Source organism: Danio aesculapii, chromosome 11 (assembly GCF_903798145.1).
Source record: "Danio aesculapii chromosome 11, fDanAes4.1, whole genome shotgun sequence".
In the NCBI taxonomy this organism is placed as follows: Eukaryota; Metazoa; Chordata; class Actinopteri; order Cypriniformes; family Danionidae; genus Danio; species Danio aesculapii.
In genome coordinates, this window is record NC_079445.1 from 20,248,807 (window position 1) to 20,272,861 (window position 24,055).

A 24,055-nucleotide genomic window follows, 5' to 3' on the forward strand; every position below is an offset into this window, starting at 1 on the left:
GAATATACCTGTGCTAAAAAGTCTTAGTTAGGAAACTGGTTTACCTGGGATGTCTAACTGATCCCTCATCTTTCCCATTAATATAATGCAGTTGAAAGGGGATTGTAGAAATGTTAAGCTGTTTGCTTTATTCTGATTTGATGAGCACAGTAATCCATGTCTGTGAATATATTAAATACATCAGCAAACATTTGCAATCAATCTGTTAAACGTTCAAAGAAAGTTCAGCCCATGATAAAGTGCTTTAAAACATTGTTACAATTTTCCTCTCTGATACATAAGTGACTCAAACATTAATAGCATTTAAAGTGAGGTCTTTTATGACCCAGAAAATGTGAGTTGGGAATAAATCGTAGCACAGACTGAAGTATTGGGTGAAAAGGAGATTGGTCTCAGTACGGGTGGTAATTTAATGAGGTGAAACTAATGAGCGAAATGCCTTTGTATTCAGCCACAGCCAAAGCCAGCTTTTTCAATTCAATTAAACCCTGATACTCTTATTGAATTTGTGCTGGATGTTCCCTCTCTGTCAACTCATCTCCCCTGCTTATCCAGGCCTGTTAAGGGAATTGCATCTACCGGAGAGAGGGTGAGACTGAGATAAAACATGGAAGGCGAATGGCCAGAGAAAATATTTGAAACAAAAAGAGTGAAAGAATGGATTATTAAATAAATATAACCTTAAACCCAACCGCGGACAGTCAGACTGATTCTGCACTGCCAGATTCGCACCAATTTTTGTCTTGATATGAATCCGGATTTTACTGTGCACTGTATTACACTGGGAAAATCTTGTCTAATTTAGGACAAAGTATTTCTCAAGTGTCTTGATAGCCGTTTAACAAGGTTGCGCTGACCTGCAGCCAATGCTTTTGAACTCGAAGAAATTGCTTCACTTGGAATTGAGAGAAACAGTATTGGCCTCTGATTTTCTGAGTCCGGCTTTTTATTCAGATCACAATTTCATCTAGGGCTGCTGAGACTGATAAGTTGAGCAATTATTTGCCTTATGCTACAACATGTAAAAAGACATGTCAAAAAGGGTATAGCTGTTATTTTGTTTTATCAGGTACTGCACGTTTCAACTGTTATATATTCCTGTTCTAATGGTTTTGGTCAGGGAGAAAAAAAAAGAAATTTATGAAGTATATTTTAATGTTCAACATATAAATATCATATTTATTAATAATATTCAAATGTAATTATTTCAAATAAATTATTTTAATTGGAACTCTCTATTTAGCACTTCTGCAAAACTACTTAGTGCAACAGTTTTCAAAACTCTTTAATATCAAATTTACAGTTAAAATTGTTTTTGAATGATCATATGACACTAAAGACTGGAGTAGTGATGCTTAACCTACAGGTTTGAATCAAAGAGAAATTACATTTTAAAATGTACTAATTTAATTATTTTTAATAATAATACTATTTCAGTATCACAGTGTGTTACCATCAAATAAATGTGACCTAAAAGGGGTTGAACACTGGATGTGCCACGGCCCCATCATTTAGAAATGTAAACACTGGCTCAATTCTAAGACCCAGAATTGAGTTTCAGTTTCTCAATTCTAAGAATGCAGGCATGGGACAATAAACAGCAGAAAAGATATCCAAAGATGCTGTTTTAAATTGTAAAGAAATTGTTTGAAATGTTTTTAAAATTAAGGAAGACAGCAGGAAGTCAATGATTTATTTAATTATTTTAGGCCTGACAGGTTCCAAAATATTTCAAATGTTTCTCATAATAAAATATATTGTGTTCAAAGGAGACAAAAATGGGTATCACTTTATTTTGATGGTCCCTTTAACGCATTTTGTTAAATTTAAGTTACATTGCATCTACATGCCAACTATGTTACATTAAATTATAAGTAGACTGTTAGGTTGGAGTTAGTGTAAGTTTACGTACTTGCAAAGTTTCTTATAGTCAGTTAAATGTCTGTTGAAGGAGCAGTATCAGCAGATATTAAGCAGACAGTCTACTAATAATTAAACGAGAAGTAAATGGCATGTACTTGCATTGCAACTTTTAGTGAAAAATGTGCAATAGGGACTATCAAAATAAAGTGTTACCAAAAATGTTTTTGTTTTTTACCCAGATATTTACACAGAACATATTTCAGAGCAGTAATCAAATACCATAAAACCGTGATATTTTTATCCAAGGCTATCACACCGTAAGAGTCATATACAGTACCAGCCCGTGCCTAGACTTATGTTCTCATGGAGCCTGGTCTTGTCAATTTACCTCGGAAAATGGAGACAATAAGAACTGAGAATGTGTACTGTGAGAAATAAGATGCTGCATTCTTCCTAATGGTCACATGACCTTCATGCACAAAAGCCTTACAAATATACTTTGCACAATACAAACAAAACAGTTTTTAATGTGAATTCCAGCAAATAAACACCCTTAATGCATTTATGCTTTTATTAAAATTTTCGTGTTTACTTTCAGCATCTCATTTAGGAAAACACCTGAGATAAATAAGTTACGACCCAAACCAATTTGACCAGCCTGGTTTAAGCTGGACATAGCTGGTTTTGGCTGGGCTCCCAGCCTGGCTAGACTGTTTAAGCTGGTTTTAGCTAGTCATTTTCCAGCCTGACCAGCTAAGACCAGGCTGGAAATGGATGGAAACCAGCCTGGAAATGGCCAAAACCCCTCTAAAACCAGGCTGGTCAACCAGCTAAAACCAACCAACCAGCCTAGGCTGGTTTAAGCTGTTTTTTTTCAGTAGGGTTTACACGACCATGGAGTGTTTACAGCTTGTCAGAATGCAAAATGCATAATATACAAATTATAAATGTAGTTAGCGCCATCCCGAAGTAACATAAGGTCTGTTTATATGTATAATTGTTTTTTGTTTAACATGTATATTGTGAAATTTGCCACATATGTTTGTAAGAAGACAACAAACACATATACACTTCTGAATATTAGTGTTTAATACACATTTATGCATTGTGTCATATCAAATACTAATACAATTTTTTTACCTTTTTATTCTCTCAATTTTTAAAGTTAGTCACAGTTAAGAATTATGTTTATATTAATATTCTTGAGTAAAAGTACCACTGGAGCAACATTTCAGAGCTTAATCCTGATAAAATGCTGTTTGATGTTTGGTCGATTGAGATTAAATCAGATCCAAAAAAATCTTGGGCTAATGTCCACTCTAGCCCTCACTATTTCATCAGTATATTAGTACTTTAACAGTATTTCTGTTTGATCAATCGCAGGTGTTCCTCAAAAGTGACCGTGTATCTCGCATGGTCCAAAGCGGTGGATGCTCAGCCAACGACTCGCGCGAAGTCTTCAAAAAGCACATCGAGAAGCGTGTCCGCAGCCTGCCTGAAATCGACGGCTTGAGCAAGGAGACGGTCCTCAGCTCATGGATAGCCAAATTCGACACCATCTACAGGGGAGAAGAAGACCCACGCAAACACCAGCAGCGAATGACAGCCAGCGCCGCCTCCGAGCTCATTCTCAGCAAGGACCAGCTGTATGAGATGTTCCAGCAAATTCTTGGCATCAAGAAGTTTGAGCACCAGCTGCTGTACAACGCATGTCAGGTGAGCAGAAGATTTTTTTCATGCGAGTCTTTTCAGTGTCACACTCGTCTCTGCTGCAGGAGGATATGTAGATTCAAAGCAAAAAATGAGACAGATTTATTTGTAATTTTTTTTCATTATAGTTCATTTAAAGAAGCGGGGATAGCAAAATAAAGTAAACTGTGATATAATATGTTGCCAGAAATTCTTCATATAGTGACTAAAACCAACAGGAAGTGAAAAAACTGCAGGAAAATATTTAAGTTTGGACGCATTTGCATAAGGCATGGGATGATAACCATTTTCAAGGTATACCGCGGTTTGGAAAAGTCAAGGTTTTAAAACCATCAAAATGTTCTGTTATACTGCTATACTGTTCTTAAGGTATGTCTAAGATTTTTTTATATACATTTTTTTAGGACAACAGTATGACAACAGTATCTCCAGCTGAAAATATATCCTAAGATGCCTTTTTAAATTGTAAAGTGTAAAGAAATCTGTGTTTTTGGAATGAAAGAACAAAACAGAGGTCCATAATTAATTTAAATTATTTAGACGGACATGTTTACTGTTACAAAATATTTAAAACGTTTCTCAAAATGAAATATATTGTGTTCAAAGGGGAAAAAAGTTTTTTTTTTTTTTTATAATAAATTTTAGGGGTTTTCACCTTCATCTGAGATAGGACAGTCAAGGTGACAGACAGGAAAGCATTGGGAGCAGAGAGGGGTAGGGTCGGCAAAGGACCTTGAGCTGGGAATCAAACTTGGGCCGCCGTGAGCATCATGGTGCTATATGTCGGCACACTTAACCACTAGGCTATTGGCGCTGACACGTTTTTGTTTTTTTCAATTTAAGCCATCCTAAGCCACTATAAATACCCTAAGTTCCATATAACAGCCATCTTCGTTTTGAAGAATCCCCCCCTTCCACCCCTACTCCTCCTCCTTTCTTAGATGGGTGGCACGGTGGCCCAGTGGTTAGCACTGTTGCCTCACAGCAAGAACATCAGTGGTTCTAGTCTTTACCAAGCCAGCCGATGTTTCTGTGCGGAGTTTACACGTTCTCCCCGTGCTCACATGCGTTTCCCCTGGGTTCCCCGGTTTCCTCCCACAGTCAAAAAACATGCAACCTAAGTTAACTGACTAATCCAAATCGGCACCATAGACATGCTCCTAGCAAATAGTTATCTCTTAAGAGCAATCACTATCAGGGCTCTCTCCCGGGACAGCATGCCAAACAAGCTTTATAATCAATCATCAGCTAAGTGTGAACTCTTGAAAACTAATTACAATAGCTAAAACATAGGCTAATCTCATATAGCCTATACATCATATATATGGTCAAATCATGCAAAAACTACTTTTATTTTTACTTATTTGTTGCCATAATTAATTTTAGATTTAGAAATGTTCATCATCATTATTGTTATTATTATTAAGTGGCCAATTTTTTTTATATTATTTATTTGAAAAGTCTACTTTTACAACTTTGACATAGTCAAACCCCTGTAGAAATGTTGTAGCCTATGTGTCATAAACAGTACAGATACATTCAAATAGGCTAGGCTACTATAAATTAAAACCATTTTCATTTCCTCATTCATTTTCCACAGCGGAATGATCAGCCAACTATTCCGACATATGATTACACAGCGGATGCCCTTCCAGCCACAACCCAGTACTGGGAAACACCCATACAATTACATTCACACACATTCATACACTATGGCCAATTTAGATTGTCCAATTCACTTATACCACATGTCTTTGGACACCGGAGGAAACCCACGCGAACACAGGGAGAACATGCAAACTCCACACAGAAGTGCCAACTGGTCCAGTCAGGACTCGAACCAGTTGCCTTCTTGCTGTGAGGCAACCATGCTAACGTTTTTATAAGGTTTGAGGGTTTCTGCTTGTAAATCATAGATTACCTATAGCTTTTGGTTTGTGCCACAGCTGCGTTCAAAATGGTGTAAATGATTTTGGAGTGCACTATAAAGGGAGTACAATTGTCAGTCTGAAGTTCACTAAAACTGAACAGTAAAAAAATGACTTTGAAAGCAAATTACATGTGAGAAAGATATCTTTACTTATTTTTATTATTAATCCATCAAAGTGGATGTTCGAATGTTTGAAAAGAATAGGGCATATAGGGGCAGTGGTTAATTTGTAAATTGCGATGACCCGGAACAGATTGGGGAGCATGTGAGGAGTGGGATCGATAAAATGAGGTGCCAGATCAGATTTCACAGGATGTTCCGGTACAAATTAAGCCCTGCATAGGGGGATAACTCGGAAAAGTACACAACCAGGAACTATGCTTCTAACGACATCTCTATATGTGTAGTTGCGGATTCAGGAAACAACAAATCAATAGCTAACGATATAGGACACACACCCCTGGTTCATTTATTCATTCATTTGCCTTCGCCTTAGTCCCTTATTCATCAGGGTTCTCCACAGTGGAATGAATCGCCAACTCTTCCGGCATATGTTTTATGCAGCAGATGCCCTTCCAGCCTCAAATCACTAAGAAACTAAGAACCACTAGTACTAGAAAACATCCATAAAATACTAAGAAACACCCATACACTCACACATTCACACTCATACAATACTATATGGCCAATTTAGTTAATCCAATTTATCTATAGCCCATGTCTTTGGACTGTGGGGGAAACCGGAGCACCCGGATGAAAACTCATGCGAATAAGGGAAGAACATGCAAACTCCACACAGAAATGCTGAAACTGACCCAGCCGGGACACACCCCTGCTTGACAGCAGAAACTACAGGCTCATTTTTGGTTGATTGTAATCCATGACTTTCTATCATAGTTGTCTGACACTGTCAATGTGGTGAATGCAAGAAATGAAGGTGTCTGAATAAGTTTTGCTTTGACGATGTGATTATTTGGGTCAGGTTTTGGCTCATGGTTTAGAGGAAGATGACTAAACCCAAAGCACAAAGAGAGCTGGCTCGAAAGGAAGAGTAATTATCTGTTATTTTAGAATTACTTGAAACTGCTCTAGAAAGCATCTGTGATTGCAAGAAAACACCTGTCAAGCAGACTGAGAAAAAGTGATCGTCTTTGCTGAGCTGAGGAGGAGTGAGTTTGCAAATCATTCTTCGATTAGAAGAGCTTCCATTATTCCAGTTGCAAAAATGTGCACTGAGGTTTTTCTGCATTGACACGACATTCAAGAATTCACATTCTTTTCTTATAATAGATCCTTTCAAAATACACTGTAGATTAATGTGAATTGATTAGGTGCTGTCAGATTCATCTCAGACTCAAAGCATGGTCTCTTCTCGTTTGAGTTCAGGTGAATTAAATGACTGGAAACTAGCAATGTGTGAGCTGTTTACAGTGACAATGGCATAGATAATGAATAATGAGTCACTGAGTTGCTTCAGGCGGTAAGAAATGGTGTGGAGTGAATGGAGAGAATAGTAGAGCACAGTAGTGAATGTAGATGGGAGAAAAGCGATGAGCGTGAAGACAGAATTAAATAGATAGAAAGAGAAAAACTAAATTAAAAAAAGCAGTCACATTTGTAGGTTATAAGAAGCTCTTATATGAAACCTAGTGAGAAAAAAATATATACTATTTAAGATTTTAATTTGATTGATGGTGACACGGTGGTGCAGTGGGTTGTGCTGTCGCCTCACAGCAAGAAGGTCGAGCCTCGGCTGGGTCACTTGTCATTTATGTGTGGAGTTTGCATATTCTCCCCGTGTTCGCGTGGGTTCCCTCTGGGTGCTCAGATTTCCCCCACAATCCAAAGACATGTGCTAAAGGTGAATTGGGTAAGCAAAATTGTCTGTAGTGTATGTGTGTGAATGAGAGTGTGTGGGTGTTTTTCCACTTATGGGTATGGCTAGAAGGGCATCTGCTGCGTCCATCATATGCTGGATAAGTTGGTGGTTAATTCCGTTGTGGTGACCCCTGATTAATAAAGGGACTAAGCCAAAAAGAAAATGAATAAATGAATTTGATTGACTGACCGGAAGTCTAAGTGAATGATTGATTGGCTGACTGACTGACTGACTGACAGAGTGAATGAATGATTGATTGATTGATTGACTAATTGATTGACTGATTGATTGATTGGTTGATTGATTGATTGATTGATTGATTGATTGACTGACTGACTGATTGACTGATTGATTGATTGATTGATTGATTAATTGTTTGATTGATTGATTGATTGATTGACTGAATTGCCTTTATTCAGCAACAATAAGACATTTTATGCATAGTCACATTTCTTTGATAAACACATGTTGTTTCTATTAATAAAACTGTATCTGAGAAACTGTATGATGGTTTCTAAATATAGTAAATAACTTTGTAAAATTTATTAGCTGTCTTCAACATTAAAGGGGTGGTCCACTACGATATTATATTTTAAACTTTAGTTGATGTGGAATGTAGCTGTGTGAACATAAACAACATCTCTGCATGTAATGCGCTCAAAGTTTAATGCAAAGGGAGACATTGGCTTTTACAGAGCTAAGCAGAGGCTCTGTAATGCTGTAATGTAGTGAAAGCTAAAATGCTGTCCAAACACTGCTTTACCACAGAGCTTCTGTATGTGGGCTTCCAAAGGACACGACACAAAGAGAGAAGTGCTTAAAGTTCAATTTTAATTATGTTCCAGAGAATTATAGGAAATATATAGCTAGCATTTGACAAAGGGCAGCTTCCTGAATCTCTCCCAGTTCAGTGGTAGATTTGGATAAAAACTCCCAACCCAGGCTCATTCTGAAAACGTAGTCCCGCGGACGTTTCTGGAGACCGCGAATTATGTAGCCGGAGGTACGTATGGCTGCATTTAATTTTTTTAGCGAACGTTACGGGGCGGTGTGACGCCATTCCTTTTAGCGCTTACCGGCTGACCTCTTACCTTCGTGTGGAGGGCTTTCCCGCTGCAACCATTTTGTCCAGTTAGCTCTTCCTGTACGTCGGCGGACTTGACAAGCAGAGAGGAGCTGACCACAACAATGACGACAACCAGGTTCGAGTCTGGGGAAGAGCGGGTACAGAGATCAGGTAAGACAAAAACAACATCCAAGAAACAAAAGTAAACAAATTCATAACAGGGTGAGAATGTGGTAAAATCCAAAAATGTAGTAAAAAAATCAGATGAGGGCTTTTCTTTTTCTGGACAGCTTTTGTGAATTGTTCGTTGGGTTTAGGGTAGTAAGCGGCCGGGCGGGTCAATTGGTAAAATTGGTTGGGTTCAGTAAAGGAGGAGGGTGGGTCGGCCGGTCGCCCAGTCAATCATTCAGCTAGTCGGACAGACGGTCGTTCGACAGCGGCCTCTGGTGGGTTTACGTGGGAACAGTGCGGACGCGAACGGCACTCGTGAGAGACATTTGAGAAGCGAAAAAGCGCACGCGCGGATTCGCGACAACAAAACCTGCAAAAATACGTACCTCCCGGGATGTATTTCGCAGTCTCCAGAAACGTCTGCGGGACTACGTTTTCAGAATGAGCCTGGGTTGAAAACCCCTCAAAGAAGGAGCAGTTCCAACCATTATAGAAGAAGCTGTGGATTGTGAGCCACAACCTGTAAGTATTTTTATTTGTTAAAATTGATCAACTACATGCACAGTTTCTAGCGGTAATGGTATGTTTTAGCGAGGACATAAACAAGGATGTTAACAATGGGAAATGCTGTTTGGCAGCGCTAATAATTTAGCTACAAATTCATATTTGTCAGTCAAACGGCTGTAAACACACACACTCTTCACCAGCGCTGCAGCATCTCTCTAAGCTGCCGCTTTCCCAGAGTTCTACATCTTAATTAACGAACTCACAGAATATATGTGAATGTTTCGTATTACTTGCACATGCTTATAAACCAAATATATGTGAAAGACACTTGAGAGATTTTATTTTAGAGAGCAGGCGTGAGGTTCATCTGTGTCCTCTGACACTTTTCCTGTTGACATGTAGCCGATCCACGAATTACAGCACATTTCGTTAACTGACCAATCAGAGCCTCTTGAGGGCGGGTTTTGGAGGAACTGGGAAATATGATAGTCGTTTTCAAGTTAGCTGACTAGCTGTATATAATCAAGGGATATGGAAAAATACTGTGATTTTCTACAAATGAAGTATGAGCACACATTGCTTTCCATCTTATAAACATAACCAAGCATTCAAAAAATACACTCTGGACCACCCCAGTAATAATAAATGTGCCTTAAACACAAATCTGCATATAAAATGATTTAATTAAATAAATCACTTATATGTGAATAATTCTGAAAAAATATAGACAGTTGAAGACACCCCAATTTCCCCAATTTCTGTTTAACGGGGAAAATATTTTTTTCAACACATTTCTAAACATAATAGTTTTAATAACTCATTTCTTATAACTGATTTTTTTTTTGTCATGATGACAGTAAATAATATTTGACTAGATATTTTTCAAGACACTTCTATACAGCTTAAAGTGACGTTTAAAGACTTAACTAGATTAATTAGGCAGGTTAGGGCAATTAGGCAAGTTATTGTATAACGATGGTTAGCTTAAAGAAAAATAGCTTAAAGGGGCTAATAGTTTTGACCTTAAAATGGTTTTAAAAAAATGAAAAACTGCTTTTATTCTAGCTGAAATAATACAAATCCAGAAGGAAAAATATTATCAGACATACTGTGAAAATTTCTTTCCTCTGTTAAACATCATTTGGGAAATATTTAAAAAGAAAAAAATAAATAAATTCAAAGGGGGGCTATTAATTATGACTTCACCTATATATATACAGCATATTTTAGGTTTAGGCAACTAAATATACACTTGTACTATTGTGAGTGGAAAACACCTTCATACAGATTTCAAAAAGTCTTTTTGCAGAGTTTGGACAACTGTGGTATTTTTGACTACTGGTAAAACAAAAAGCACTGGCTACGGAAGAGGTGTCAGTGTAGGAGTCTGCTGTTCCTCCTCATGCCGCTGTTTGCGTTTACACCGAAGCCAAGGGAGCCCATTTGAAATTGTGCCATTTTCATCATCTTTCTATTAGCCTCATGAATCCCACTTACCGGGTGGCGATGGTAATTTCCCAGTAACCATAGCAATGCCAAATGGGCCTTGACTCAAATCAAACCCAATGGTGCCATAGCCCTATAGCCACCTAGTCAGGGTCTGAAAAACAGTGTTACATACATATATATATATATATATATATATATATATATATATATATATATATATATATATATATATATATATATATATATATATGAACTTATGCTCTATAAGCTTTATATGAGCATTTTTATGGCTTTTTAAAGCTAACAACCAATCTTAATGAAATAGCATATTTAATATTTATCCTATATAATATTTTTGTATCTGTTATTCTGCAGACCAGAGATGTGTTTCTGGATTACATTGTCTTTTAAAGGCTATAGACTCGAAGGTACATCTTATGAAGATGTAAAGTTACGTCTTAACTAATGGTTTAGCATTTCTTGGTGCGAGCTATAACTTAAAGAGGTGCTGTGCCTGCAGGTGGTGCTGAATTGTTTGATATTGTTGGTATTTTAAATACTTATTCATTCATATATGTATTTTTATATTATTATAAATGTACAGAGGTCTGGACCTGTTGAATGGCATATCAAGTCATTTGTCTATTTGTCTCTTTCTTCAGCTTTGCCTCCCTGTTATTCTCACTACTAGTTAATGCAGGCAGCTTAAATCTTTTCTTTTTCACAGCAGGTCATTATTTCTGTTTTTCCACCGGGATTTCTAAGCCCCTTCCTGCTTTGGAAATAAAATCTTGTTGATAGGCAGAGTGTGTGTTAAACAGCTGTGTGTTCAACAGCATTCAGTATCACTGCTCTGCCTGTCTCTCATGGGTTGGAGGAGTTAATTCCAATCTATCGACTATTTCCTCAGGGCATTTCAAGATACCGGCTGTGACTGACAGGCAATTAAATCCTATAGAAAATGCTGGAACGTAGTCAATCAATCGGTGAAAATCGAGAATATATTCCTTTGAGGCACGTAATTCACTTTGGTGCAACTGGATTGTTAATAATGTAATTGATATATTGAAATTATTACGATCCTTATTCAATATGGTGATTTATAATAAATTTAGATTTTTGACATTTCTTTACAATAAAATTTATCAAATTTACAGTCTATCTATCTATCTATCTATCTATCTATCTATCTATCTATCTATCTATCTATCTATCTATCTATCTATCTATCTATCTATCTATCTATCTATCTATCTATCTATCTATCTATCTATCTATCTATCTATCTATCTATCTGTTTGTCCGTCCGTCCGTCAATTCATCCATTCATCCATCCATCCATCTATCCACCCATCTATACATAAATCCACAAATCAATCACTCCATCAATCAATCAATCAATCAATCAGTCAGTCAGTCAGTCAGTCAGTCAGTCAGTCCGTTTGTCCGTCCGTCCGTCCGTCCATCCGTTTATCCATAAATTCATCCATCCATAAATCCATCCATCCATAAATTCATCCATCCATCCATCTATTCCTCCATCCATCCATCCTTCCATCCATCCATCTATTCTTCCATCCACCCTTCCATCAATCCATCCATCGCAACATGTGTTGTTTTGTTTGTTTAACTTAACGTAATAAAGCTGAAATAAAATTAATAAATATATATATACAAACATTGGAAAGAACTAACCTTTCTTTCTTTCTTTCTTTCTTTCTTTCTTTCTTTCTTTCTTTCTTTCTTTCTTTCTTTCTTTCTTTCTTTCTTTCTTTCTTTCTTTCTTTCTTTCTTTCTTTCTTTCATTTAAAAACAAATCCTAAAATTACAAAAACAAAATTACAAATTGTGTGAAGAAGAAATAGAAAACAAAAGGCAACATATCTATTTTTTTATTAACAAAATAAAACAAACTTAAATTGTAAATTTAACTAGACCGATCTTTCACAAACTCAGAAGGCTTTACAGTGACTTCAGACCAGTAGCTTGACTCTGTTCTTCACACACGTACACTATTGAGGATCAAACCCATTAATGACATCCCCTGGAGAGGCTTCAGTCGTAGTCCTGCTGGATCCACCTCACACAAACCCAGCAGGACTTCAGCTTCAGCTGCATCAGTCGTGACCCGAGTAACACTCTGATGAGCAGGAGATCTGACCCTCACAAGCTTATCAAAAAGAGCCCACAGTCTCTCACTTCCTCCCTTCACTCCTGCAGTCACTCATTCTCATCAATTCAACTGGACATACTGATTCAACCACATTTAACCCGTAAATAAACATCTGCTGTTCATTTCCTCTGGTCGTCTGGACTTTTTTTTTTATCAAATTAAAATGATTTTTTAGCTGAAACAAAAATATAATGAATGTGTAATATAGTTTGTATATATAACATACCTTACTGCTGTTCTCTAGATTAATATTTTCTGTCAGCTGATGTGTTTTAGTTATTGAATGTAGCTGACCTCTAAATGTAATGTGGTATGTGAGATGTAGTTTATAAACTATTTAGTAATATAGTTTATTATATATATAATATTATATATTATTGTTATATATACATTTTCCTTCAGTTTTTGTTTATATTTTAACATTACACTAATAAAGTACATGTAAGCAAAAATTGTTTTAATTTAACTTTAGATAACAATAACAGTATTGAAGTCATTTTCATGTCATTGTTGTTTTGGTTGTTATTATTTATTATTATTATTATTTAAATTCAATAAATGTTTATATTTATTTTGCCTGTACCTGTATTTTTTCAAAATAGCTAATTATTATTATTATTATTATTATTATTATTATTATTATTATTATTATTATTATTATTATTATTATTATTTTATTATTATTATCATTCATTCATTCATTCATTCACTCATTCATTTTCTTTTCGGCTTGGTCGCTTTATTAATCAGGTGCCACAGCGGAATGAACCCCCGACTTATCCAGCATATGTTTTGTATGCGCATATGTATACACAGGCGATGCCCTTCCAGCTGCAACCCAACACTGGGAAACATCCATACACTCTCATTTGCACACATACACTACGGACAATTTAGCCTACCAAATTCACCTATACCATATGTCTATAGACTTGTGGGGGAAACCAGAGAACCTGGAGGAAACACGCAAACACATAGAGAACATGCAAACTCCACACAGAAACACCAACTGATCCAGCCGAGACACGAACCAGCGACCTTCTTGCTGTGAATGTGCTACCGACTGTGCCACCATGCTTCCTATTATTATTATTATACTAATTATTATTATTATTATTATTATTATTATTATTATTATTATTATTATTATTATTATTATTATTATTATTATTATCTGAGCTATAGTCAACTATTTCACCTTTTCTAACTGCAAGTTAAGTGATACGCAAATGTGATTGGATGGTAAATTTATTCTTCAGAATATTCTGACATGATTGGCCACCAGTGATTAGAAAAAGATGAAATACAGCACAAAACATGGCTTTTTAAAATAATATTTCAGTACACTACGCAACCACAGGGTCAGTAAATTAATCATAAATTCTCAATTGTAGGCAGCCTGTCCCTTTAACAGATTTTGCATTGCGCTGATGACTACAACTATAACAAATTGGATTTGAGCCCTTTGCCAGCATAGGCAGTGTTTTGGTGTGGGCGTCCTCATGTAGGAAACATTATTCTGTTCAATAAGATTTGTCTTCCTGGCCTTGGCTTTGCCTAATGAAAGCCCAATCTGATATAATTGACATGAATAGGAAACACAAGAGGAGCAAAAAGGTGACTTGACCGGGTTGGCTTCTCTCTGCTTGATTATTGTTAGTGAATATAAACTAGAGAGAGATCAGCCGTGGCTTTACACGCATGCACTTTAAGGCCAGTCACTGCAGGCAAAAACACAAATTTTTAGGCGCTTGTCAGTTTTGAGCTTTTGTTTTTTTTTTTTTGGCATAGTCGACTGTAAAGAAAGCATCCAACATCTACATTGTTTGGCACACTTTAACAGTTTGTGTTGGTACACTTCAATTAAAATCTATATTCTAAAGGCATTTTTCAGGGGTGGCGCAGTAGGTAGTGCTGTCGCCTCACAGCAAGAAGCTCACGGGTTCGACCCTCGGCTGGGTCAGTTGGCATTTCTGTGTGGAGTTTGCATGTTCTCCCTGCATGTTCTCGTGGGTTTCCTCCGGGTGCTCTGGTTTTCCCCACAGTCCAAAGACATGCGGTACAGGTGAATTGGGTAGGCTAAATTGTCCGTAGTGTATGTGTGAGTGAATAAGTGTGTATTTGTTTCCCAGTGATGGGTTGCAGCTGGAAGGGCATCCGCTGCATAAAAAAAATGCTGGATAAGTTGGCGGTTCATTCCACTGTGGCGACCCCAGATTAATAAAGGGACTAAGCCGAAAAGAAAATTAATGAATGAATAAAGCCCTTTTTCATCAAAATTTGTTTTTTTTTTCCTCTTATCTAGCCATAGATCTCCACTTTAGCATGTCTGACATGCAGTTTTATTCAAATCTATATTAGAATGGCTTTTATTGGGGGATTTGTTGTCTGGTTATTTACAGCATTTTTTTAAGATATTTCCAAAATCATATTTGTTCTCAAATTTAGAATATTTAACAAATTAAGAATTTTTAACCAGACCAATTTAAGATTTTTGTGCTAGGAAATGTATGTAAATTTGCACATATTTTAATGAAACAAAGCCTGATTTGCTTTGTTAAGAATTAAAGAAAAAGAGTTAAGAAAAAGAGTTAAGAAAAAAAGATTAACATTTCTTCTTGAAAAATTAACCAAAATGTTAGCAATTATGAATAGAATCTCACAACTTGAGAACTATGCCTGTAACTATTATGGTTCATCTGTTTGCTGTTCTTCTTGCCTGGATTGTTAATTAATTAATTCATTCATTCATTTTCATTGTGCTGAGTCCCTTATTTCATTAACCTAATGAACCACTGGCTATTCCAGCATATTTTTTGCACAGCAGATGCCCTTCCAGCCCCAATCCATTACTGGGAAACACCCAAACACACTCTCATTCACAAACACTTATACACTATGGCCAATTTTGTTTTGCCCAATTCACCTACAGTATATTGCATGTCTCTGAGTAAATTAATAGGAATTTGACATTTTTACTGTACCTATAGCTATTATTTTAACAAATGAACACACAGCTACCAGCACTGCTCTCTGCATAAGCAAAAGTCAAACCGAAGTGGCTGAAGAACTACAAAGGCGTTTGTCTAAATGAGCCGCCGCTGTTGTGCTGGTGCTGCAAGGACATCTGTTGCCACTCATTTACTCCCATCAAACCTCATTCTCTGAAATGCAGATATAACACAATGAGCTTTGAAAGCTGGGAAAAATAAAAAGCATGCATTCGTTTGTGCTTTGCCGATTGCACTGCACTTGTGATGATGTGTGTTTGATGTGCGTCGTGAGGGTCTGTGTGTGTCTGCTTGAGGGGCCCGAGGCAGTTTTTATGGAGAATGTAAACACATGGGGCTTTTAAACACCCTCTTGCCCATCAACTGCTCCACTTATGAATACATTACAGACTGTATATTTATAATTACCTCTATCTCCGTGTCTCCACCACACTTCTCCTGTTCCTTGTGTCAGTCAACTGAGCTGCCTATGTAACAAATACAAATTATTAAAGATTTATTATTATATATTTTTAAATTCATTCATTTTATTTTCGGCTTACTCCCTTTATTAATCTGGGGTCGCCACAGCAGAATGAACCACCAACTTATCCAGCACATTTTTACGCAGCAGACGTCTTTCCAGCTGCAACCGATCCCTGGGAAACATCAGGGAGAACATGCAAACTCCACACAGAAATGCCAACTGAGCCGAGGCTCGAACCAGCGACCCACCGACCTTCTTGCTGTGAGGCAACAGCATTACCCACTGTCCTACTACCTACTTTGAAACAAACCTAGTGTGCCACTGCGTCGCCATATATTTAAATTATTAATATATATTTTAAAGCATACTATTTTTACTAAATTGTAAAAAGGTTGTATTGTTATTTGTATAGAATTTGTAGTTTTATTAATTTTATATGCTTTATTTTTTGGATATTTTTATTGATAAATACCCATAATTATTCAGTTTTAGTCATTCTTTTTCAACATTTAGTTCTGTTAGCGGATGCTTTTTTAATGTCCGTCACATCCATAAATTTTTTTGTGTTGTTTTGTTTTAGCTTTTAAAAATTGCTACAAATTACAGCAACAATAACAATGCGGGAGCATCCAAACTAACATTTTATCATTTTAGTTGCAATATTTTAGTTTAATGTTTAAGTTTTAGGACCCTACAGTATCATACATCTGGTGCAAGATGTATATGGCGCAATTTGTTGCTATTTTCAGACCAGCGCAACCCTAATTTTTACACTTTGCACCACGTTGCTTAAATAGCAAATCCATTTGCACCATTTTGTGGACTCATGGGTGTTCCGGCTTAAAAAAAGGAGGTATGTTAAGGCGCATTGTTGGCGTATTGCTATTTTGAGGAACTGAAATGCACAGAATGTTTTAGTTATGCGCCTATATGCAGGTTCAAACACTTACACATTGCTTAACACACACAGGATGTACAGCAATACACAAATGTCTTAACATATGAAAGAAAAGTAAACAATTGTTATGTTAATGTTATTATAATTAGCAGTATTTCTATTATTAAATGCATATTTATATTTGTTTTAATAAAAATAAATTTAGATTTGTCCATCTGTTGGGTTTTTTGACTACGCTTCTTTATTATTGTTCATTTATTAATTTGCTGGAAATTAGAACTGAATTTAGAAATAGTTTTGAAACAAATCTTTGCGCTTAACAGACGAAATGATATATGTAGGCTAATGGATGTCTTCATTGGAGTAAGTTTCCACCGTTTCTGTACTCCATGAAAGTAAAGGAGTAAAGAGTAAGAGTAAAATAAAGAGAAAGTAAAGAGGCCAAATGGAGGAGGCTCGTTCTTTACTCGCGCTGCAGATGGTCTATTAAACTTTTTTCTTGCTAGTGAAGCGTTCAGTTTTTCCACTTACAAAGTCTGCCATGTAAATGTAAAAATGCGCCATGGTGTCACTCAACTGACTCTTAAAGGGAATGGTAGATGAGACTCTGATTGGTTTAATGCACGTAATGCTCAAAACACATCCATAACTCATTAAGAGAATAAGCACAACCCTGTTAGACCATGCGCCAGGGCACAAATCTTATTTTTCCATCCTTAAAATGGTAAAAGTGGATTTGGACATGCCCTTAATGCTTTTGTGCCATGCTCTTTAGACTTTGTGCCTAGAGCATTAAAATAGAGCCCTATGTGTTTTGTTTAATAATTAGACTATTTTTAGCTTGATTTTATTTATTTATTTTATTCTTATAGGTTTGTTTTGCATATGTGCACATAGAGTTATTTTCATTATTGAATTCAATTTTATTCAATTAGTCTTTCCTTTCAAATGAATGTTTGTTTGTGTTCTGAACTCATCCCTTTCTTTCTTTCTTTCTTTCTTTCTTTCTTTCTTTCTGCTGCGCATGTGCTGAGTGAGTGGGCGGAGCTTTGTGTGAGCGTTTGGTGTGTGTGCAGGTACGAGAGACTTACTTTTTCTATCTTTTTTCTCTTCTTTTTGAGGTTATTGGCTTCATTAGTTTGAGAAAGAGGATTAATTAAACTTATACCGGAGCATCGGCTCTCGGTTTTTGTGTCAGAATGGCTATGACGGGGAGTCGGAGCTTTGATTTTCTGACACGGCGTCATGGGATCAAAGTGGACTCCACTGTTAGTGTGGAAGAGTGTAGTTTGGCTATAGGTGAAGTTGTAGGCACTGAAAGCATCCTGTCAGCATCTCGTATGAATAATGCGATTGTAGTATTTGTAAAGACGGTTGATTTGGCGAATCAGTTGGTTGAAAGTGGAATTGTTATTGGTGGAATTTTCACTCCAGTGCTTCCCCTGTCTACTCCATCTAAAAGAGTAACTTTGTCCAACGTACCACCTTTTATTTCGAACGAGGTGCTGACCGGAATGCTTTCACGCTACGGCAAACTTGTTTCCCCGATAAAAATGATTCCTATCGGGTGCAAGTCACCATTGTTAAAGCATGTTGTGTCTTTTCGGCGTTATGCTTATATGATTTTGCAAGACAACTTGGACGAATTAGACGTGGCATTAAATTTTCGTCAGGACGAATTTAATTATGTAATATTTGTGACTACAAACAGTATGAAGTGCTTTGCTTGCGGAGAAATGGGTCATTTGATCCGCGCATGCCCCGGTCGAGTAAACCAGCAAGATCAAAATCGTTCACCTGCTGATGCGCGCGACTCTGAGATGCAGAATGACACGGCCGCAGTGGCTAGTGTTAGTAACGCGTCTAGCACAAGTCTTCCTCAGGAAAATGTACCACAGACAGTAGCTGAGGTGATCCTGATTGATAAAAATGATGAGAGGAGAAACGACGTAGTTGATGTGGAAGGAGACGGGCCGTTACAGGTGGATGAACAGCCAATACGGGCTGCGGGAGATGTATTGCGCAAGAGCAGTATCCCGGTTATAGCCGGAGAGCAAGCGTCTTTCAATAAAGAAAAAGATCAAATATTAGAAATGGATTTAGATGACAGTGCTTTTAAGACGCCTCAGAAGAGACGCTTAAAACAACAGAATAACGGTAAACAGGCCAAAAAGACGGATAATTGCGATCTGAGTCAATCTGAAACGGAGAGTGAGAGCGACTTTTCAGAATGCAGTGTGTCATGCAGTTTGCCATTAAGCGGTTTTTCTAGCCGAGTTTACACTGTGGACGACATAAAGTCATTTCTTAAAGTGACAAAAAATGCCAGAAATGTTAAAATTGAGGAATATTTCCCAGATGTTATGCAATTTATGGAAAAAGCAAAGCTTTTTAGGAGTGAGGGAAGTTTCAATAAACAGGAGGTGTATCGCTTAGAAAAACTGCTTGGCAAACTTAATGCCCAACCAAGGCTCAGTAATGACAGCACATAAATACGTTCTCCCCTTTTTTCTTTTCTGTTTTCTTTGTTTGGGTTATTTTTGTTTTTGTCTTTCTTTCTTTTCTATGGAGGAGGTTTTTGTGGCTTCTCTTAATGTAAATGGGGCTAGAGATATTAGGAAAAGATATCAGATATATGAAGTAATTAAACAAAAGAGGATTGATGTCTTATGTATTCAAGAAACGCATAGTGATGCTTTAAACAGTTCTGACTGGGGTAAGGAATTTGATGGGTTATCAGTTTTAAGTCATTTGAGTTCAACTAGCAGTGGGGTTGCTATTTTGTTCTCTAAGAGATTTGTTCCTGTTTCCTATCAGGTAGATGAAGTTATAAAAGGTAGACTTTTAAAAGTTGATGCCCAGTTTGAAAAATATTCTTTTATATTTATATGCGTGTATGTTCCAGTTAATGCTTTGGAAAGGATGGTGTTCCTTGATGCGTTGAGCAATGTTTTAAGTAATTGTGACACTGACAAAGTTTTGTTTTTAGGGGGGGATTTTAATTGTACTGAGAGCATTCTTGATAGGAATCATGTTGAACCACACATGTCTTCACAGAAGCGTTTAATTCAATTAATAAAAACCCATGAGATTGTTGATGTCTGGAGGAATTTTAATGGCAGTCAAAGACAGTATACTTGGGCCCATGCTCATGACAATCGCATTTCACTAGCAAGATTAGATAGATTTTATTGTTTTAAGCACCAGTTTAATCTTTTTAGAAGCTGTTCAATTTGCCCAGTGGGTTTCTCTGATCACAGTTTGTTACAGTGTGTTATATCACAAAGGTCTATTAAATCAAAAAGTGCGTATTGGCATTTTAACAGTAATTTATTGTCTGATAAGCATTTTAAGGAGATTTTTAAAGAGTTCTGGAAGAATTTTAGAAATACAAAAACTTCTTTTCAATGTTTGCAACAGTGGTGGGAGGTTGCAAAGGTGCAAGTTAAACAGCTGTGTCAACAATATACTCTTAATGTCACAGGAGACATTCTCCGTTCAATGAAGTCAATTGAGAAGGAGCTGGTAGAGCTTCAAATGCTTGTTGACAGCACATCAAATTTGGCTCATTTGGACTCCTTTAATAAAAAGAAAAATATTTTAGGTAAATTATTGGATACTGTTACACAAGGAGCGCTGGTCAGATCACGCTATCAGAGTATAGAGTTGATGGATGCACCTTCTAAATTCTTTTTTAATTTAGAGAAAAAAAATGGACAAAGAAGGCTTATACATGCTTTAAAATCAGAGGATGGATCTTTGTTGTCAGACCCTTCTGATATTCGAAAAAGAGCAGTGAGTTTCTATGAGCATTTGTATAAAAGTGATCTTATGCATGAACAAACTACTAATGTCTTCCTTGAAAACTTGCCTCAGCTGTCCAAAGAGGCTAATGCTGAGATCAGCAGGGCCTTAACTCTGGAGGAGTTGGAGGAGGCTCTGCAAAGCATGGAATGTGGTAAAGCACCTGGACTTGATGGGTTGTCAGTTGACTTTTATAAGTCCTTTTGGCCGGAGGTGGGTCCGGACCTATTGGAGGTGCTCAAAGAAAGCCTGGCCTATGGGCGGCTTCCCACAAGTTGCCGCAGAGCAGTTCTCACGTTACTGCCAAAGAAGGGAGATCCGAATGACATCAAAAACTGGAGACCAGTCAGTTTGTTGTGCAGTGATTACAAATTGCTTTCAAAAGTCCTGGCAAACAGATTAGGGGGAGTTTTGGAGCAGGTGATCCATCCTGACCAGACATACTGTGTACCTGGTAGACGTATTGTTGACAATATATCTTTTATCAGGGATGTTTTGGACCTTGGCAAAAAGCTTAATTTAGATATTGGCCTTTTGTCGCTTGATCAAGAAAAAGCTTTTTGATCGCATTGAGCATAAGTATTTATGGGATGCTCTAGAGGCTTTTGGCTTTAGTTCAAATTTTATCTCAATGGTTAAGGTGTTGTACTGTGACGTTGAGAGTATTTTGAAAGTTAATGGTGACTTATGTGCTCCTTTTAAGGTTTTTAGAGGTGTAAGGCAAGGCTGTGCTTTGTCCGGTATGTTGTATGTTTTAGCAATTGAGCCGTTTTTAAATAAATTAAGAGCAGATTTGTATGGGTTGTGTATTCCATCATGTCCAAATGTGTTTAAATTGTCAGCATATGCAGATGATGTTGTTGTTTTAATTAGTTGTCAAGATGATGTTGAATTGCTGTTAAAATTGCTAAAGGATTTCAAGGAGGTTTCCTCTACTAAAGTGAATTGGTCTAAAAGTGAAGCCATTTTAATCGGGAAATGGTTTAATGGAGAACCAAACCTCCCAGATGGTTTACTTTGGACCAGGGAGGGTTTTAAGTATCTGGGAGTGTTTTTAGGAAATGAAGCAGTTGTACAAAAAAACTTTGAACGTGTTGTTGAAAAGATAAAAGGTCGTCTTAGTAAATGGAATTTTTTACTTCCAAATATGTCTTATAGAGGCCGCATATTAATAATTAATAATTTATTAGCGTCATCTTTGTGGCATCGGTTAATGTGTGTGGATCCTCCTTTTAATCTGTTGTCAAAAATTCAGTCAATTTTGATAGATTTCTTTTGGGATAAGCTACACTGGGTACCGAAAGCTGTGTTGTACTTGCCCAAGGAAGAGGGGGGTCATGGACTTGTGCATTTACAGAGCCGAACAGCAGCTTTTCGGCTCCAGTTTGTGCAGAGACTTTTGAATGGACCATTGGATGCGAACTGGAGATCCATAACCTTTATGCTACTGCAGTCCTTTGGAAATGTGGGCATTGAGAAAACTTTGTTTTGGCTGAATCCTAAAAAGATGGAATTATCCAAACTTCCAATTTTCTATCGTAATATCTTCAAGATTTGGACTTTGTTTACTGTGCACAGGCCCTTAGACGTGACGTCTTTACACTGGCTGCTACAAGAACCTCTAATCTGTGGTTCACGCATGGACATATCCTTTACAGGACCTTTTCCTGCACTCAATGAAATTCTTTCATCGGCTAAAATAACAACTCTTGGGTGTTTATTAAAGTCAGCTGGAAAAGACTTTAAAAATGCTGACGCAGTTGCTAGACATTTGGGTCTTCATTCTAAACGGACAGTTACCAAACTCCTTGAACAATGGAGGGCTTCTCTCACAACTGAAGAGATCAGGTTGTTGGAGGACTATTATGAAGGGTTAACTGTTCCAAATTGTAATGATGTTTTCCCGTTTTTGTCATTATCTCCCAACTTAGAAAACTGTGAAGGGGTGTTTTTACATTGTAAAGATGTGACAATAATTGGGCAAGAGTCAGCTTCTGGGAAGGTTTTATATAAAACATGTGTCAAAGTTTTTAACAAAATGGGGCTGAACAATAGAGTGGATACTCCATGGCGGGAGGTTTTAAGGTTGAATGAGGATGAGCACCCTCAATGGCGATCACTGTACAAGTCACCATTAACTAAAAGACATGGAGATTTGCAGTGGAGAATTTTACATGGTGCTGTTGCAGTGAATGCTTTTATTTCAATTTTAAATCCTGACGTTAGTCACAACTGCCCTTTCTGCTCGCAGAGAGAAACTGTTTTCCATACGTTTACACAATGTTCCAGACTTGAGCCTTTGTTTACTGTTTTACAGAATTTGTTTGTATCTTTTGGAGAAATCTTTTCCACTAAAACTTTCATTTGTGGGTTTAAATATGTTCAAAGGAAACGTTTTAAATGTCAGCTTCTCAATTTATTATTAGGACAAGCTAAAATGGCGGTATATAGTACCAGAAAGCAAAAAATTGAAGGAAATGTGAGTCACAACTTGTTGGCAGTTTTTTTTAATTCTGTCAAATCAAGAATTCTTGTTGATTTTAAGTTTTATAAGGCTATGGATGATCTTCCTTCTTTTGATTTGGTGTGGGGTTACGCTGGCGCTCTGTGTGAGCTTTATGAAAATGAGTTGGTTTTTGCTCCCATTTTGGGTTAATTTTTTTTCTTTTTCTCATTTGTTCTTTTTTGTGAGTTGATTGTTTGAATAATGTATCAATGTTTTTGTAATAAAGTGTTGTGAAAATCAAAAATCAATTTCTTTCTTTCTTTCTTTCTTTCTTTCTTTCTTTCTTTCTTTCTTTCTTTCTTTCTATATTAATTTAATCGAATATATTACATTTATAGCCTTGTATTTTCTATTACAATTTCAGTTCCCCTTCGGATGGGGAACTCCAATGCTATGTGGAAACTTCCACTATGGGGATTTCGTCAGAATCCAATCATCTGAAAGAGTATAAAAACGGGCCAATGAAATGCCAATGAGTTGGCAGCGTCAGCGTGCACAGCAGGCGTCAATGACAATCAGTCATGCTATAAAGACGCAGCCAGTGCCATGCTCGACATCCTTTCGCTTTCAGAGCCTTTCACGAAGCTTCTGAGAGAGTCTTTGAGGGTATCTCCAACCTGTG

General features: G+C 37.0%; 1 protein-coding gene across 1 annotated transcript in view; it reads left to right on the top strand.

The window, feature by feature from the left end:
- cadpsa (Ca2+-dependent activator protein for secretion a) overlaps positions 1-24,055 on the top strand; it is a 267,285-nt gene that overhangs the window by 44,539 nt on the left and 198,691 nt on the right. Inside the window, 1 exon segment of the mRNA XM_056467741.1 lies at positions 3,247-3,579. Coding sequence (XP_056323716.1) covers positions 3,247-3,579 — 333 coding nt within the window.